The sequence below is a fragment of the Rhodamnia argentea genome, chromosome 3 (genome assembly GCF_020921035.1).
Source record: "Rhodamnia argentea isolate NSW1041297 chromosome 3, ASM2092103v1, whole genome shotgun sequence".
NCBI classification, from domain to species: Eukaryota; Viridiplantae; Streptophyta; class Magnoliopsida; order Myrtales; family Myrtaceae; genus Rhodamnia; species Rhodamnia argentea.
The window spans coordinates 10,908,327-10,926,965 of record NC_063152.1 but is presented as its reverse complement, the minus strand read 5'-3'; the positions used below and the strand labels follow the sequence as shown (position 1 = coordinate 10,926,965).

Sequence of the window (18,639 nt, the reverse complement as noted above, 5' to 3'; positions counted from 1 at the left end):
ATATCCTTTCTCTGTTCTCTTTTTTTCTGCATCGGGCTATTATCAGCAGCAAGAAAAAAAGTAAAGGATTGTTATCACATTAGTTCAGTAGTACATACCAATCCAATGATCCCCACCTTACGACTACCAGGGGCTGAGTTTGTATGACCTGGTGCCATTCAGAAGTGGGTCGTTTTTGTCCGAGCAATTTTTCTCGGAGTTGTTCATAGGAAATTGAATTAACCTTGAAAAATCAAATTCCAATTTCATCATCAAACTTTGGTACATTGAGCTGAGATGCTTAGCAGCGTCAACCTATCGCAGCAGCCGGCCACAGTATTATCCATACACTAATGGACCGTCGACACGCACAGCTCGTAGCCCATACCAGCACGGGAAAGAGAGATCACCCGATGGCGATGCATAGCAACATCTGAGCAAAACATTGCTCTGCAAACAAGACGAAGCGCATTCTGACCCAAAAAAAAAAAACAAAGCTGAAGCGTAGTAGATTTTTCTAAATAGTTACCAGAGGAGCCTTTACTCGTAGGAAGGCCAATCGAGAACAGTACTACATACTTTTAAGTAGTAACGCCAGGTAGAAAAAAATGTAATAGTTTGCACAGTTGCTAAAATAGGAAAGTAATGTCTTTAATCTTCACATATTCTTTTTGTTGTTTTGCAAGAGAAAGCCCCTCCGTGCGCGCTTTCTATGGATCATTTGCGAGCTTCTGCCTTCTTCTGATCTTTGGCTGTGGATGAAAAGAGAGTTTTTGAATCAGTTTTGGTGATAAGGGTGAAACCAGAACGACAAACATAGCAGCCTCAAAGACTTTACCGGCTTTCTCTTCTTCTCGCTTCTTGGCGGCTTCTGCTCTTTGTTGCCGAATGAGGGCTAAACGCTCTGCAGGAAATAAGAGTGCGATAATAAGCACCGAAAACAAAACTAGAAAGCAGAAGGGAATGGATGTGCGAAATATATAGTCAAGATTGACTTTGTGGTTTGCATGATTATAACGTAATAAGAATATCCTCACTTTTCCAACAGTCAGTTTTTACACCTATCAAACTCAAATTGGGTTAAAAATAAAAAGAAACTCAAATTGGGTTTCAAGTTGCTAGACCACTAGATTTTTTATTAATATTAAGTGACACTTGATAGAAACATTCATAAATATATTGGTCCATCAGCAGCCGAATCATAAATGAATCACGACTAAATTGGACGATTCTTTTTTAACTTTGTTCACACCCTCGAATGAAAATGCAACAAATCGGTTTATACACGAATTGAATCAAATTGTACGGTTTAAATTGTGAACCAACAATGAGAAGAATACTAGTCTTTATGGTCTTATGGAGGCAACTCTACATCCTACTATAGACAGCGATGCACGTTTCTGACCTATATGGGAAGGACAAAAAAGAAAAGAGAAGATAATAACATTTCCCATTGTCTGGTCCCTTTCTTCCTAGTTGGATTTGTCTCAGATAAGATTCATACAGAAAGCTCGACGCCACTGACATAATATGCGCAAGCACTTATTTAGACACCAATATCAAACCTGACCCTGGCTAGCTAAGTGTTCACTTGAAATAACCTAAGACTTGCTGTAGCTTTTGAGTTATGATATCCGGGTTTCCATTTTAATATCATGTATCATGAGTGACTATGACTAAAAGTGAATAATTTCAAAATTACACTTCGATAGGAGGTCCAAAATGAAGGGCTCAAATTAAACTTTCTGGCAACAAAATTTAGCAATGAGATTGTAATGTTAGGCTTCACTGGCATATCAACAAAGACAAAAGACACGACACTGCTTATCCTTCTTTTTTTCTGTATTTGTTTTATTGATCGACTTAACTACATCTTACAGATTACAATTTAAGTTATTACTTTCCCTCCCCTTCGCCAACAAGGCAACAACTTGTCTACCAACCTCTCTCTTGCCTGACTTCTCCCTCCATCTTCATCAAAATGAACACTTATCCCATCAGCCTGATAAACTTACTCATTGCAATATGCAATCCAAACTCACCAAGATGACTAACTTCAAAGCATAGCCATAGGAAACTGGCTTGCTTGCTCACATGCTATTAGTCCACCGACTTTATTGTTGCTGTGTAAAAATACTGACGAATGACTATCCTATTAAACCTGAATATCATGGTTAGCTAGAAAGTCTGCTGCCCCCTGTAGTAGATGATAAAAATTATCGAAACCATTTGAGGAAGAGCGCAATAACACCACAGTTTACATGATATGGGCAATAAATACCCAAATATGTTGAACATGTGAACAACGAATCAACCATATGACTAATGAAAACTAAGAATTCAAATATACATGGACACATGAAATCTTGTTTCTGTTCAACCAAACACTGCTTACCTAAATCTTTCCTGGCTTGCTCTGTTTTTCCTTGTTCCTGTAGCCTCATGTACCGTTCATGAGCTCTCTGCTTTTCTATCTCCTCCCTGCTCATGTAAGGACAATTAACAGAAGAATGCTTCTTCAAATAATTAAAAAAAAATCAAAAAACTTCGAATTCAAGCAAAAAAGACCAAGAATGCCTAGAATATTAAGATTTCAAGAAAGTTAGAAAACTGTCATATTCCAATAAGAATAAACAACTCTCCTGAAAAAACACCAAAACTTTCGTTCAACAGTAATGCAATTGGCAAATAGCAATCTCCTAGAGCATAGCAAATAAGCATCTACGAACCTTTCCCGCCTTGAAAGTTCAGTTGTCTTGCTTGCCTGAAAGACAACATCCAGTGGGTTTTTACGAAGCGGGTCTCCAATGTTTTGGCAACACTAAAATGCACACAAAGATATACGCACTTACATCGGCATCTTTGGCTTTCAAGTTCTTTGCCTTTGCCAAATTTGGATTTTCAATTTGAATAACACTTTCAGTCCCTTTCCGCTTCTGCAATTGTTTGGCACAAATACAGCAGAAAGTTTAAAAAAATCAAGAGTCGCCATAAAAAATTGAAGGCAATCAAATGATATATTCAACTGAAAAAGGCAGGCGGGCATTACTCACTTCAGTCTCTTCAGATTCTTCTCCTGATTCTTCTTCCGATTCTTCTTCAGATTCTTCTTCTACGCGCTCAGCTTCTTCCTGAGAACAAAATATACACTTATTGTAGCATGCTATCATGTAAAATAGTGTGAATGAATAAAATAAAATCCCTCCGGCAATCAAGAAAGAGAGAGAGAGAGAGAAAAAGAGAGACCTGTCTGAATGTGCGAGGACGACTGGAAGTACCCGCAACTGCAACAATTTAGACAAAAAAGCCAACTTAGCCCAGTATAAAGCCAGCCAAAAGCACAATGGGTTCCCCAGAAGATAGCAACTGCAAGAGCTTGCCAAGTGCAATCTCCTTGTATGTTGACTTTAGGCTTTTTACAAGTAAGGGAGCACAAAACTCAAAACTTACTTCTCCCTCCCTCTCCGCAACTGCAAGAGCTTGCCAAGTGCAATCTCCTTGACTGTTGACTTTAGGCTTTTTACAAGTAAGAGAGCACAAAACTCAAAACTTACTTCTCCCTCCCTCTCCCTCTCCCTCTCCCTCTCATTGTATTCATTGCTTTCAGAGGGGTCCCTTTCAAGGGGGCCCTCACTGTAATCACTGCTATGGACATCGAGTAATCCTAAAAATCAAATTGACAAAACAACCCAGCTTGTCCCATTAGGAAGACCTTTTAGAAAGAAAAGGCATTCGGTTCTAATTTCAAATAACACACCATACCATTATCATTGCTGAAAAATTTTACTAGTGGAAAATGAGAATTCATTAGCCGAAAACTGTTTTCGAATCTAGGTTCAGATCATATTGCGCATCGCCACCTGCTGCAACAGGACAATCATACTAACAGTCTAAATCCGACTACCATCCTCATGAAAATGAAATCACAAGTCGACTGCGAGCAAAAACATCGTTTTCCGATAAATTGTAAAATAAAATCATCACCACCACCACCACCACCCAAGTTTCACTAATTCCCTCAATCACCAAGATCTCAAAACCAAAAGATCCAGCAAAACAGAACTACACCCAAATTCGTTCGAACAAAACAACTAACTGAAGGTCAACGAACGGACTATTTCCAACAATCATAAGCGATATACCAAATGAAAGAGGGTACACGAAACTCGGAAGAAAAATAAAATCTTTTTTTTTTTTTTTAAGCTTACTCATCTCATCGGGAGTCGAGAACTGGCGGCGACCCGTGGGCTTGCCCTTGAACTTTCCTCTTCCCATGGCGCAGAGACACTCCCCCAAGACACGATTCGGGCAGAAGAACAAGATCGACCCAGATCTAAAAGGAAGATGATCGGCCTTGTTCCCGACGAGATTTGAGTGGTTATCGTTCGCGAGGAACAAGAATCTTCTTCCGATGAAGAGCCGACGTGAGATGGAGCTGAATCGATTCTGACCTTTCCACCTCCCCACTATCTCCGAATCGGAATCGGAATCGGAATCCGAACACAAAACCCTAGTTGGGTAGGGTTGGGTCGGGTTGCGGTCTATATAAAAATGTCGTTGATGGCATTGGCGTGCTGTCGCAAAATTCAGATATTTATCGAGGAGTTTGACGTTGGATTTTTATCATTTTTTTTTTTGGAAAAAAAATTGATATAAATAGTCCTTAAATTTTAACTTAATATGTAATGTGATTCATAAACTTTTAATTTAACTAATATAATCCATGAATTTTAACTTAATATCCAATATGATTTATGAACTTTCAATTTATTCAATGTGGTTCATGAACTTTTAGAATATGTTCGACTTAGTCCCCGAGTTATAAGAAAACGTTCAATATCATTCTTGAACTTAAATTAATGGAATAATTACAATAAACATCTTCTTATAGTTCAACGACTAAGTTGAATATATTCTAAAAATTCAGGTATAATATTGATCAAATTAAAAAATTAAGGACTACAAGTTCAGGAATCGTATTAGTCAAATTAAAAGTTCATGGATCACACTACACATTAAGTTAAAGTTAATGGGCTATTTATGTAATTATCTCTTGTCTATTTTCCTTTTTAACATTGGTCGAGAGCACTTGAGTTGACGTTGACCGAAACTAACATCATCCCTATTTTCCATAAGCATTAAAATTATTAGAGATAATGATATGTAGGTAATTATACTTAATAATTGCTACCTCTGGTGCTTCAACTATTTCTTTTAGCTCATCAAGTATCAGAACCTTCACCCGTTTACCTTTAAGATAATGATATGTATGTAATTAAGGGTGAACAAGTCGAATCAACCGAATCGGGAATCGCATGGACCGGATCGATGACCCGGTTCGTGGTTCCAAAGGGCGGCGGTCCGATTTCCGATCCTTAAAATTGAAACTGGTGACTAGGCGATCCGGTTTCCGGTTCCAAGGAATATACGATTGGATCGGACCAATCGATTTTATCTTCTTATGACGATTCAGCATTGAGGTATTGGTGTAAATGCTATATTAAGAAAGGCAGGAACTACTCTGGTTTGGATACCAAACCGTGATCAACTGCCGATAATTCTATCTCCTCATTCTTGGAGGTATTTTGTGGATAAACTCGGTAGGTAATGGTCTGGCAGAAAATATGTAACAGGTTGGAGCTTTACTAAAGGAAATCCTTCTTGGAGTTTTGGTCGTTACTCGAGTCATTACCTTTGGAACGTAGATGTATTGACACTTCGATGCTATTTCTGCACATACAAAGATCATGCCATACCTTCTATCTAGAAAATCGTTTGCCATCGATAATCTTGTTGCTTCATTTGATGTTCTTTTTCCCTCGATTATCGACAGTTTTACAGGTTCCATTGGACCGTCCGAAAATCAAACCGAACCAATCTGTTCGGTTCGGTTCGGTTCGGTCCGGTTAATAGGATCGTCGATCCGATTTCCGATTTCGAAAATTGGAAATCGGAACCACCGGTCCGATTCTCGATTCTTAAGGAGAACTGGACCAGATCGAGAACCTCTTACCCCTATAGGTAATCATACTTTGATTATTATTACCTGTGATACCTCAACTATTTCTTTTTGTTTAATTAAGTACCCGAACCTTCGACCAAAAAAAAAAAAAAAGATTAAGTAACCCAAACCTTCGCATGTGTACTCAATGAAAAATCCGATAAATTAGCCAATTCGTAAATTATTCACGTTAAGTTGCCATTATAGTTAAATATAGTGTTCTATATGCTTTCAGGTCGCGTTTCTCTCCTCCCTCTCTCTCAACAACAATTTCTCTTCCAACCATTGCATGTTACCTCCGGAAATTGTCCAAAAAATCTTAATTTTATTGTACTTTTACCAACTCCGTAAATATTTTTTTAATTGTTTCAATTTAGTTCCAAACCTTTTAAAAAGTTGTCGATTTAGTCCTTAACCTTTTAACGAATTACCGATACAGCCTTTCCAAATAATTTGGATTGGAAACCGCTCACATGACGATCTAGTCGGCGTTGGGCGTCCTACATAGCGCGATTGGCACCGACGTGGAAATTTTTCAATCTTTGTAAAAAAATTTCCTTTTTTATTATTTTGTTATTTTCTTTTCAATTTTTTCTCTTTTTCTTCACGGGGCCGGCATGGCCGCCCGATCCCGGCCGAGGACCGGTGACCCTCGCCAGCCCCTGGGCGAGGGCATGAAATTTGTAGAAAACAAAGAAATTAATCTGGAAATGTTATAATGAAAAGTTTCTTTATGAAAAGTAACAGAACCCCAGGACTGCTCATTTTTTTTTGGGACAAACCAAGATTGCTCATTAAGCAATCGTAAAAGGTTGGTTTAATACAGCAAGCTTGTATTCTCAGATAATTAGGAAAAAGTGTTTCTGAGAAAACTTCAGATGACTAGGAAATGTTTGTAGTATTTCTAAGACGAATAATTGAGCAGTGAATGCAAATTAATACAGGTTAAAACTCTAGAAAAGGAATTAAACTAGTAGCTCGAAAATGTGAGGGCAATAAATGAATACACCAAAATTGAGGGTTGCAATAAGATCGATTATTATAAAAAATCTCATTCTTATTGCAAATATATGAATTTGTTGCGAGGCATAAGAATAATCTTTTCGAAATCGAAAATATTTCGAAGGAAAAATGACATATTCACTGTGAAAAAGCACTCATTCACAACTTTTTTTTCCAAGAATCTCTGTTGTAAAAAGAGCATGTCGCTTTGATGGTTTTCATCTTTGTTGTATACTGTATGGTATGTTTTTCCCATATCAAGGTAAATAATTTAGTGGTCAGCCTTTGATAAATGCGTCTACATATATGACAATATTTATATTCCTTAGCATTCGTTTTGAACATCATCTTATGTTATGGAAAACCTGTTCGGACAGTTATTTTCAAAAGCACAACGAAGCATTGATAACACATGATTTTTTCCGTCGTAGATTTAATACAATGAATCCACGCAACACGACTATTGTATAGTGACTCTCTAATATACATTCAGTTAATCAAGTAATCATTCTATTTGTTTGGAAAATGATTTCTTTCTATTTGCACGCAATTCGTTGAGAATCACTCGCCCGCCTAAAATGTGTCCCGATACTACAATTTATATAGGAGAAAAACCACTACGATTCTTTTTTCAAGTATAAAAGCTTTAAACTGGATGACCGGTGAATCACAAATCTTTTCGTTAATGTCTTTTTCCGGATAATATCTTCAAAATGAATAGAAGAGAATAAAACATAAGGGAAGGGAAAAAAAAACAAAAGTTCTTGTACTTTTATAAACTCTTACTTATTAGAACTTTCCACCTTAACGAAGCACGGCACTATTTTCACCCATATGTTGATTAATACAATCCTTTTTTTTTTTTTTTCAATTAACTGACCGTTGGTGCACCTTTATTTATAAGGCTCACCAACAAAATTGCATTTATTTCTATCGTTGTTCTAATCAATTTCACAATATAAATGTCCAATTATATTGAACAAGTTATCATCTCACCTCGGATTATGCTATGTCGAGAGTAAGTCTGTATGTTTTTAAAGTCCAACGATGTTTATTATTTTTTTTTTTAGCTTTTCATATTAATTGCAATATGGGGGTTAAAAATTTAGTTGAACCTTCTTCACTTTCAAACTCTCATTAGATTGTTTTAAAAGAAAGTTGGAGGCATATTTTAAATTTTTTTTTTATCAACTTGCTATGATATTGAATTCTTAATCGGCATTTATTACTTTCTTCATGGTGGGAGTAGAACAACAAGAAATTTCCCTTTTTTCTCCTTTTTGCGCTTATCTTTTGTCAATATTTAGCTGTGATCTCAATGTGAGTGTGCTTAACATTTGATCATGCTTTCAAACAAATAAACAGTTTCCATACTTTGATCAATTTTTATTTTTGGTGTTTTATCAAGATTGGTTAGATAAAGTTTGATAAAAATAGAAATAAATGATTTTATGTTGGTAAGCCTGGTAAGAAACAGCATTAATAAATTGAAGAGAGATAATGATATTTCAGCGAGCTAATTAAAGAAAACGAGTATCTTAGCAAACATAGGGGTGTAAATAGTGCTGCCCAAAAAAAGATTATTTTAGCGAAAAACTACAAACTTGTGTTGATCAATTAATTGAGTCTTAAAACTTTCTTTTAGGCCATTCAAGTCCTAAAACTTGTCGTCCTTTTCAAGTTAGCATCTTCGTTAAATTTACATTGCACGAAAAAGGGTCAAAATGGGTTAAATAAAATCAATATGGATCAAGCCTTTTTTTATCCAATTCAAACCCAACTAATCCGACCCACCCATTTGATAGTCCTAGCGCCAGCCCTTATAGTGATCATAATGAGGATTTGCTTGCCATGGCTTCATGGGTGCCCAATGGCAACGAGAGCCGCTACAACCACTACCAGGTGAGGGCCCCTTGCCCTCGTCAGATCGAGGCGAGGCAAGCAAGCCCTCGCCGTCGAAAGAAAGTACCAATCGGACGACTACGCTCACTATTAGGTGATGCTAAGGCCCTTGTCAACGAGAAAAATACGAGTTCGGATCGCTCCATCCGCTAAAAGGCGACGGAATATACGAAATGACCAGCTCCAAAAAATCACAAAAAATTTTAAAACTTTAATGTGATTAAAGTTTTAAGATCCAAAGGGGCGAGTCCAACATTCAAAGTCATTCTCAAAGGGGAAAAAATTGACCCTATCTTATAAAATACCGACCGCGCTGCATCATTGCATTCCGAAATCTCTCAAACTTCTCTCAGGCTAGGGTTTGTGCTCTCGTTTCAAGAACACAACATCGTTCATCAATCTCGGTACGTATTCTCGTTTTCTCCTTTGATTCTGCATAACTCGATCTCCTTTGTTCGTTGATACATTGTTGACCTCTTCGTAGAATGCGTAGTTCGTTCTCTGTTCACGATCCAATGGGGAAGTTTCGGTCTTTTGGGTTATCTTTTTCTTTCGATTTTTCGTGAAAAACCAGGCACTGATTGGGTAATTCAGTCGAATCATTGCCCTAGCTATAGTCCCAAGTTGGGCTATACGATGGCTTTCCTTCGCGCTCTTGGATTGCGAGAGATTAGATTGGGTTGTTGAGGGTTTTTTGTGGAGGGGTAGTCTGACTCTTGTTATGGCATGATAGTGGAAGACCTTTGTCACTTGATCCTGTGATCTTCTAGATGAGTGAAACTGAATGAAAAGGCCGCTTTTCATGTTTTCGCTTGGTGCATCGATTTCCTTATCTCTCCCAACGAACTTGAGTAGAATCAGAAAGAATTTCATCAGAGGCATATTTTCCGTTCGCCATAATGGCGAGAGTTCTCAGTTAAGTTTTTGTTATGTGGTTGAGATTACTCTTTCCAGGGTTTCTGTGTTTCTATTTTTATGTTTCTTTGCTGAAATGGACTTTTGCATGTCCTTTTTTATGCTGGATTATAAATTTCAAAAATTGTATGGGATAAGTAACTCTGGAATGTATTATTGACCTGGACTGCATAGATTGAATGCATGGGGTGCGAGGGTTAGGCATGTATGAGCATTGAACTCGGGATTTGTGGCTTTATCTTGTTTGCTTGCTTGATTGCAGACTAAAGGCAGAAGGAACTTGAGTTATGGGGAAGAGAAAGTCTCGGGCAAAGCCACCTCCTAAGAAGAGGACGGATAGACTTGATACAGTCTTCAGCTGCCCTTTCTGCAACCATGGCACAAGTGTGGAGTGCCGCCTGTAACTTTCTAAGTTCCTTGTGTCTCTGTTTTTTCCCCCTCTCATAGGAATAAGGCTGTTATAGGTTTATCCTTTGAGCACTAACTCCATTATGCGATGTATTTTGGTTGTTTGAAACACTGCATGATTCATATCATACGAAACTTTTTATAGATTTGAGACCATTTTCCTGCTGAAGTGCGTTATGATATTTCCTTTGGAGTATCAGATGAGCCCCTCTCATCTGTGATGTTTTGCATTGATAGTACCATGTGGAATGTTCTTCTACAAGTAGTTTTGTTGGAATATTAATCGTCCTTATAGAGCCTAAAACCAAAGTGATAGCAGTGCATAGAATCAACTGTTATGTTCAGCTTACTTATGTAGAGATGCTAGATAAAACAGTTGCCTTACAACCTTCATTTGTTTTTGTCAGAAAAACTTAAGTAGAAGAAAAATAGGTCATATTATCTCTCATAGAGAAGGGATGCAAAAGACATTTTTCTTTGAAAGAAGTGAATCCATCATTGAAATCTAGGACTTATAGGTGGGAGGTAGAAAGATAGGAATAGGCTATGAGAAACTTTGGATTCAGAATTCATTGTAACTGCAATAAGCAAGGCTGCTTACAATGAGGTATGATTTGGCGAGAGTGATTTTATGACTTTCTGCATATTTGTGGTTTCAGTGATATGAAGAACTTAATTGGTGAAGCTGTATGCGGGATATGCCAAGAAAGTTTTAGCACTACAATTACAGGTAATGTCTCATGCCTATACTTTTGTATGGGTAAGCATAAGACAGGTGTGGGAACTTATAGTGTTCCCCATACTTATGCAAATCCTTTAATTTGCTTCTTTGTTAGGACAGCCTTTTCGGTTGTAGTTCATCTGGTCAGAGTTGTCGTGAAAGTGACTGATCATGTGCTTTGAGGGGCGTCCCGAATTTGTACTGACTCTATTGTCTTCTCTCTGTGTTTGCAGCTTTAACCGAGGCAATAGACATGTAAGTTCGTTTGCCCAGAATCCCTTTATAGTTCTTTCAAATGTCTCTCTCATGTCTTATACACACCTTGCAAACTTTCAGATACAGCGAATGGATCGATGAATGCGAACGGGTCAACAACGTGGAAGATGATGGTGCTTAGGCTGAAGCTTTGATGCCCAGGAGCATTCAGGGTCTGATGCAAATGACTAGTAGCCCTTCCAGTCTGTAATTAGGTTCCCAGTGGCATTACATATGAACCATGTCCGTATCATACAGTTTTAGTTGTTCCAGAGTATTATCCGAGTTAAGGACACCATGATGAGGGTGTATTGGCGCAATTAACTGACGCCAACTGCAGGCATTACTCGTCTGACCCAATACTCTGATCGTATATGCCAAACGAACTGTTATGATGTTGAGATTACAAAGTTCATGGTGCATACACTTTAGGTCGTGAAAATCATCTCTCTCTGATGCACACGCACTCCAATGAAAGTGAGTAGTTCTGTCAAAATTTTCAGGTCACGAAACTTGAAAATATTCTCTGCAACTAGATGGACGCTTGGTTTCTCTCATATAGAGTCGAAAGACAGGTAATTTTTTTCCTGTACATTTAAAGAGTAAAGGAGTTTGCTTCTAGGGCTTGAATTGGTTTACATGCTGGCCTGTGCACTCGTGAATGCATTAAAATTGGGCATTGGACTCGAATTGAATGGGTGAATGATTTACGGGCTGTCTGAAAATTTAAGAGTAAGTTAAGATAGGTTGATGTATTATAGCCCAACTACCTGTGGGTTTTGGTGGATCTAAAACACTCCCGGCTTGATTACTACCTAAAGAGTGATGAAAGGAAGAGACATTAGAAAGAAAATCAGAGAAGAAACAGAAAAGTGTCGAAGGAGGAGAGAGAGGGTGAAGAGAGCTGCCGCAGGTGGTGCTCGTTTGCCGTCGACGATGTCGCCCATCGCGCAACGCAACTCTAAGCCGCATGACTGTCCACTAGGGCACATGGCTTGCTACAGTTTTCAGCCAAACTCAGTTAGTTTGGATGGAGTGATTACAAAAGAAAAAAAATGGGAATTCAAACAATTATGAAAAATACAAGTGAATAAAAAGAATTTATTTGTTTGTTAATAAACAAACAAGGATTTCCGACCCCAAAAAAAAAAAAAGAACAAACAAGGATTATGGCGGTGGTAACTGATGCTGTTGAAAATTTTAGCGAACGAACTACATTGTTTGAATTTGAAGGTTTAAAGACAACGCTAAACAATAAAAAGTTCAACAATCACATCGAGCAATAAAAAAAAAAAATTCATAGACCGCCCATGTCATTGCCTCGTATAATTTTGGCTTCCCTTTAATTTGCATGGACTTATTCCCAAAGAGAACAGCAATACTATCTTTTAAGGGGAAAATCACCAAAAAAAAAGTCTTAAATCTATTGTAATTATGCTAATTCAGTCCTAATTTTTTTTTTGCCAATTTAATTCTAAATCTTTTATATTTATGCCAATTTAGTTCATCGGACTAACTTTGAGTTGGCTGCACTGATGTGACTAACTTTTGATAATATCTTGATGTTTTTGTATTATTTATTTCTTTATTGATTTTTTTCTTTTTCTTCTCCTTCCTCTAGCAAGCAAGAGGCAAGAGCTGCCAAAATCGACCTCGCCCTGGCTAGGCGAAGCCGAGCTCGCCCAACAATTGCGCTGGCCTCTCTAATGGCCCGCAGCCCCTCGCCGATCCGATTGGCGCAAGGAGAACAAAAAAAAGAAAGTAAGAAAACTAAAATTTTTAAAAAATAAATAAATACATTTTAAAAAATATATTAAAATATTATTAAAAATTATCACATTAATATCGGCTAACGTCCACGTCAGCATCGACCGGTCAAATGGATTAAATTGACACAAATGCAAAAAATTTAGAATTCAATTGACACAATTGCAATATGTTTAATATATATATATATATATATATATATATATATATATATATATTTTTGGGATTTTCCCACCTTCTTGTATACTAAGATTCACTAAATTACATATATCTCAGACAAGAGTTTGTATTGGATGCCATTTACTGAAAAGAAACCTGCAGGATTCATTCCACCATCCAATCTTCATACCATGTGGACAACCAATCGCATCGAATTTAAAATATGGTAAGACAGGACCCAGAGGAAAACCTATGCAGAGTGTCCTAATATTCTCAAGAAAGAAGCAACATTTGAAAAGGGCCCAAGGCGATGCTTCAGCCATCATTCTCATTCCTAAGACTCTATCTGGCTCTGAATAATCTTTTGGGAGTTCACACCACATAGACAGACAGACAAAACAAGATGAACGAGAGAATCGTACAAGGAATCAGATGCTTCCGACCACTTCACTTCACATGCGAGGCTGTGCTCATTGCTTACTAGATTATCTCAAATGCTTTTACTATTTGGATCGCCCGTAGTTACCTGTTCACTATACGAAACATGGACCGTCGCGACAGAACATACATCTGTATATGTAGAAAACCACAAATAGAAAGCTTCAGAAACATAGATCACCACCCAAATCGCATAGGCAATTCACTTGAAAATGATGATAGATTTCATATGTAGAACGTCAATCACGACAGTAGGAGAACATGTACTATGATGTATCCTATAGATCTTAACACAAGCACAATTTCTCAACAGATCTATAAAATGATTTTGAGCAAGATATCAAGGAATGGCCACCAATCCATAACCTTAAGGTGCCCACCATCCATTTTCTAGTCTCTGATGCAGCATATTTGGTCAAAGATTAAGGACAGGTTAATATTCCAGAGGTTAGAATGTACATCAGTTTATGGATCTCTCCGCATGACCCCAAAAAAATTTTGAGGTTTAGTTGATCTTATTGTCTGTAGGTACTTCAGACTTGGTGCAAGCAGCAAAAGAGTTAGCTCCATTGCAGCCCAAGATAAAATGCTTAGGCTAATGCAGAAAAGACCGAGAAGATCAGCTTCTTCGTCCACCTTCCCTTACGTCACGTAATATTCACCTTTGTTCTCCACAAGATAATCATATGGAGAAACCAATCCATAGTCAACTACTTCATTTGCCGCTGCACCGTGATTCTGATCCGAATAAATGTATCCAACACTATCCTTTGAATTAGCTTTGGTTCTCCCCTTAACAGAGCGCTTATTGTCAGGAGGGAACTCAGCTGTCAGCCTTCCCATCTGTTTCTGAAGATCAGCAAGAGAATCATTTGCTACCCTACCCTTTGGATTCTTCTTCCCGTCAACAAGCTTCAGTTCCAATCTGTACAAGGCACAAGCATCATACTTGTTGATCTCATACTCATAGAGATGCCACTCAAAGTGATTCAGCGGTTGTGGATCCATATAATAAGACCTTTTCAGCCCTCCAAACTCATTCATGACTTGCTTCCGAGACTCATGCCAACCACGGCCGCTGTAGTCAGGTAAAGACCTCTGCTTTCTATTGCCACTTTCAAATGCTCTGCGAGGCTTGTCAAAAAATAGCCATTCCCTAATAGTCTCACCCTCAAGAACCGAGAGGTCAAAAAGATCTGCAATCATAAAAGACAAAATCCAGGCAATTAAAAAACCTAAAAAAGGTACATCATCTATCGCCTGGGAATACATAGCCCCAGAAGAGAACTGTGAACCGCAACAAAACTAAATGAGAGAAAAACACGAACTATGAGTTTACCAGGTGCATTCCAAGGAGACTTAGCAGTTGCAGCTCCCTCACATTCTGGGATGCCAACATCTTTCCCTTGGGCCTTGGCACTAAGAGCAGCAAAAAGAAGCCCATCTTTTAGACCAATTCCCCCTGGTCGGAGAACTGGGCTCATGCCCGGTGGGCCCTCATTTAACGCTAGAGCACCGTGAAAGCTACTGCAGTAGTCCTGACACCATACCAAACCTTGAGCAGGCCTTGGGCAATCCCAGAGAGCACATTTGGGGCCCAGAAAGGCTGAAGGTGGAGGGCAAATACTTGGTAGACAGTTGGCAACATGAGGCATTGTATCCTCTCCACCAAAACCTGTGCCGTTGTAGTTATCATAGTAACTTTGGTTGAATCCTTGATTCAATCCAAACTGAAGCTGTTCCAAGCTGCCGATGCCATCTACATTGTCTATTGCTGCAGCACCAATACCAAGATGGGAGTCCTTGCACTGATCCGCAGATGGGAAGCAGCGTTTCTGTGGCCTCTGCTTGCCATTAAATCCCTGAAAAAGATGAATACACCATTTCAAACTCTTAAGTCATTTCATATGATGAACTCAGTGTGAAAATCAGCAATAGACTGCATCAAGAACGACTACTATCCCCAATCAGAATCTACCATGAATTCTCATGGCACAGAGATAAGAACACAATGATTTTAACTGGTCATTTATGAACACTGCCTGAGATGATGCTCAAGCCTCAGCAAGTTAGCATGTAAAACAAAAGGAGTACTACAAAGCATGACATAGAATCTTGAGCATTGTTTAAAATCCTAATCTGGCACTTAGGATTGGAAGATCCCTGAGATCTAGAAAGTAGAAAATTGTTCATATCATTTTCACGATTTCCAAATAGGTATCACTGCTGCAGGATCACTTATGATCAAACATGAGGGTCACTTTAATCTCACCAGACATAACTTCAGTTTTAAAATGAACTCGAGACATTTAATTAGGTAAGGTTGAGTGTGTAATATTTGCCAGAAAATCAGCAGAAGTTTTGCATGTGTGAGTGTTTTGTGTGTGTGTGTGTGTGTGTGTGTGTGTGTGTGAGAGAGAGAGAGAGAGAGAGAGAGAGAGAGCGCTCAATTGTGTAAAAGACTTCTTATGAGCAAACTTTAACAAGTTGCTCTGCTTATGCAAGAAGTGCCTCATGAACCCCCTTTATCTCCCATTATTCCCATTTAGTGCTGTGCCAACTCTCGGAGAAACAATGAATTCTAAGAAAACTAGTATATAACAAGTGACCATAATCCATCATCCCTCTTTGGGAGGTTTACAAAACATGAAATTTCTTTTGACTGACGTTTGCAAACCTTTTTTTGGCTAACTGCTCTGCATGTATTTTCTTGCATAACATCAAACGGAGCCCATCATGCATTCAAATTGTCAATGAGCTTTCAGTGTACGAGTGCTTCAAATGAGATGAAGAGATCTAGATCGTCTAATCTCAGTGATCTGGTCAATGAAGTCTCCAAGCAGGTTATGCAAAGGAGCAGGATATTAACAAAGCAACAAATGATTAAAAGAACAAAGTGAACCACAAAAGGAAGCATTCGGCAGATGAGCATAAAGTCACATCAGAAGTTGCAGGGCCAAAAATAAACTAAAGTGAAATAAGATCCTCTTGGATCACATGAACCTCAGTAAATTCAGCAGACGTAAGCATAAGAGGAACATGTTGTTGAAAGATATTTACTATGTTTGAAGGAGTGATTGATAGGGTAACACTTCAACTTACATGGAGCATATTGTCAACATAAAAGCTTACTGCACAACAAGTTAAGGAGGAAGCACCTCTGGCAAGCTTGTGCCATCTCCAACATTTAGGTTTTGATCATTTGGCTCTGGCTTGGGTGCAGTTAATGCACTAGTTGCATCATCTTCTTCCTCACATAGTTGCAGCAATCTACATATATCTGATGAGAAGGAGGCAAAACTACCGCCCTGTAGCCATCAAATAAAGGAGACAGCTTCTCAACATAATTTCAAAAATGGATGCAGCAAACTGCAAGCAAGCAATCAAAATACAATTATTCAGCATAACTTGCCAGACAGCCCATCAGGACACAGCATTAAAACCCAGTTCCATTTGCAAAATTTGTCGTGCACCAAAGATATAGGTTTAATGACTCTCTGGTTTTATACCAAAAGGAAATATAAAGGGCCCCTACCAGGACTCAATTCTTCGCAGGATCATGCACAAACTGTTTTCTCTCGCAATTAGACTGCATGTCCTCCAATGAAAGTCAAAAGCAACTGAACAATAATCCCAGTTCATTTAACTTGGATTTGAACTCTTTTGACACATTTGCATCAATCAATAGAATTTTCAACATGAAAAGTTAAATGGACAAGATCAGGAAGGTGACATATGAAGTAAAAACGGGCGATGCAGATGAGAAGCTGACTTGTTGCAAAGACGACGCAGGAGAGGGCTCGTTCAGCTCAGCTTTCCATTCACGAAGCATTTGATGGACTTGCTCCTCAAGGACCGCAACATCAACGTTGCGGCTCTCCTTCCTAGCAAATTGCAGATCCATGAACATCCCCTGCAGATCGTCCACTCGGTTCTTTGCCTTGTCCTTGAAAAGCCTGTGAGAGGCCGACTTGCAATAGTTCTTCGAGCCCTTCCCCATCACAACAGTCCCCCCTCAAGTCCTGCCGCAACCCAAAAAATCTTCAGAACCCTTCAATCAGATTGCCGCCAAAAAGAGGTACAATCGGACAACCAGAGCACACAGATCATAATCACAAGGTTTTGCTAATGCCACTGCATCGTGCCACACAACTTCGGATATACCAAACCTTTAGTCAAGAATCTAACTTCACAAGCATAGCTTAAATCCCTGAAGCACCTGAGTAGTTTTCAAGTATAATTCACGCAAAAATCGAGACGACAAAGCAGAAAGAGCAGAACCCAGACATGCCCACGATACCTCGGAGAGCAGCAACAAGCAATCAAGCAAAAAATATGGCAGACAAAACCAGTACCCACAAACAGTCGCGAGCTAAACCACCCGCACAGAGGTCCAAACTGGAGTGCTGAGAACCCTAAATCCTCGAAGCGATTCTCGACGAACCAGAGAACCAAAAAAAATCCGGGGAGATCAGAGCACGAGAGAGAGAGAGAGAGAGAGAGAGAGAGAGAGAGAGGCGCCGAGATAGATGGGGGGCGGGGCAAGAAAGTGCGAGGGGAATGCGGAGGGGAAAAAGGGTGGAAAAGCAAAAATATTCTGAGAGGACGAGATTGATCGAGTAAAGGGAGATGCCTTCTTACCGCAAAGTGTTTTCCTTGGGATGCCTTGCCGGGTCTTCTTTCTTCTTCCCAATAGGAAAATAAAGGTCGCTCCTTTTTCTGTCCAACGTTTTCTCCTCCTCCTCTTTTCCTTCTCTTTTTGTGGCCTTTTGTTCATTTTGACGGCTAAGTAAATGGAGGAACTTCGCACAGAAGTTAGGAAGACCAACTCCAAAAAAATAAAAAATAAAAAAATAGAAAGGCGGTGGAAGTCTCCTTAGAGACAAAAGGAGCATGCAGGGTTGCGAAACCCTATTTCCTCCTCACGAATTTTCACCCCGCTCTTCTCGAAGGTGAGGATCAAACTCCCCACGTTCCTCTTTCCAATTAAAAAGAGAAAGTTTGTATGGGACAAAAGTTGAAGTTCTAAAGATGCTTACCGTGTCTTAATTTGTATGTTACATTCGGATTCAGTTGAAAGATTAGTGTTGTA

General features: G+C 38.9%; 3 protein-coding genes across 6 annotated transcripts; 1 reads left to right on the top strand and 2 right to left on the bottom strand.

The window, feature by feature from the left end:
• Positions 1-496: 496 nt before the first annotated feature.
• LOC115756629 (28 kDa heat- and acid-stable phosphoprotein) lies at positions 497-4,539 on the bottom strand. The gene is made up of 8 exons (XM_030696481.2): positions 4,188-4,539; positions 3,226-3,263; positions 3,033-3,110; positions 2,832-2,915; positions 2,709-2,743; positions 2,375-2,460; positions 818-883; positions 497-731 (listed from the first exon to the last, which is right to left on the bottom strand). The coding sequence occupies exons 1-8, from the start codon at positions 4,252-4,254 to the stop codon at positions 697-699; spliced, it is 489 nt and encodes a 162-aa protein (XP_030552341.1). The 5' UTR covers positions 4,255-4,539; the 3' UTR covers positions 497-696.
• Positions 4,540-9,131: 4,592 nt separating this feature from the next.
• Positions 9,132-11,593, top strand: LOC115756630 (transcription elongation factor 1 homolog). The gene is made up of 5 exons (XM_030696483.2): positions 9,132-9,288; positions 10,062-10,199; positions 10,867-10,937; positions 11,162-11,183; positions 11,265-11,593. The coding sequence occupies exons 2-5, from the start codon at positions 10,087-10,089 to the stop codon at positions 11,323-11,325; spliced, it is 267 nt and encodes an 88-aa protein (XP_030552343.1). The 5' UTR covers positions 9,132-9,288; positions 10,062-10,086; the 3' UTR covers positions 11,326-11,593.
• Positions 11,594-13,748: 2,155 nt separating this feature from the next.
• On the bottom strand, positions 13,749-18,182 carry LOC115756624 (transcription factor VOZ1). 4 transcript variants are annotated; one of them, XM_048276099.1, is made up of 6 exons: positions 18,054-18,182; positions 17,992-18,019; positions 17,320-17,569; positions 16,706-16,855; positions 14,887-15,409; positions 13,749-14,743 (listed from the first exon to the last, which is right to left on the bottom strand). In XM_048276099.1, the coding sequence occupies exons 3-6, from the start codon at positions 17,545-17,547 to the stop codon at positions 14,190-14,192; spliced, it is 1,455 nt and encodes a 484-aa protein (XP_048132056.1). In that variant the 5' UTR covers positions 17,548-17,569; positions 17,992-18,019; positions 18,054-18,182; the 3' UTR covers positions 13,749-14,189. The 4 variants fall into 4 exon arrangements, with proteins under 4 accessions (XP_048132056.1, XP_030552335.1, XP_048132057.1 ...); XM_030696475.2 differs by having other exon boundaries at positions 17,320-17,572; positions 18,054-18,167; XM_048276100.1 differs by lacking the exon at positions 18,054-18,182 and having other exon boundaries at positions 17,320-17,572; positions 17,903-18,004.
• Positions 18,183-18,639: the final 457 nt, after the last annotated feature.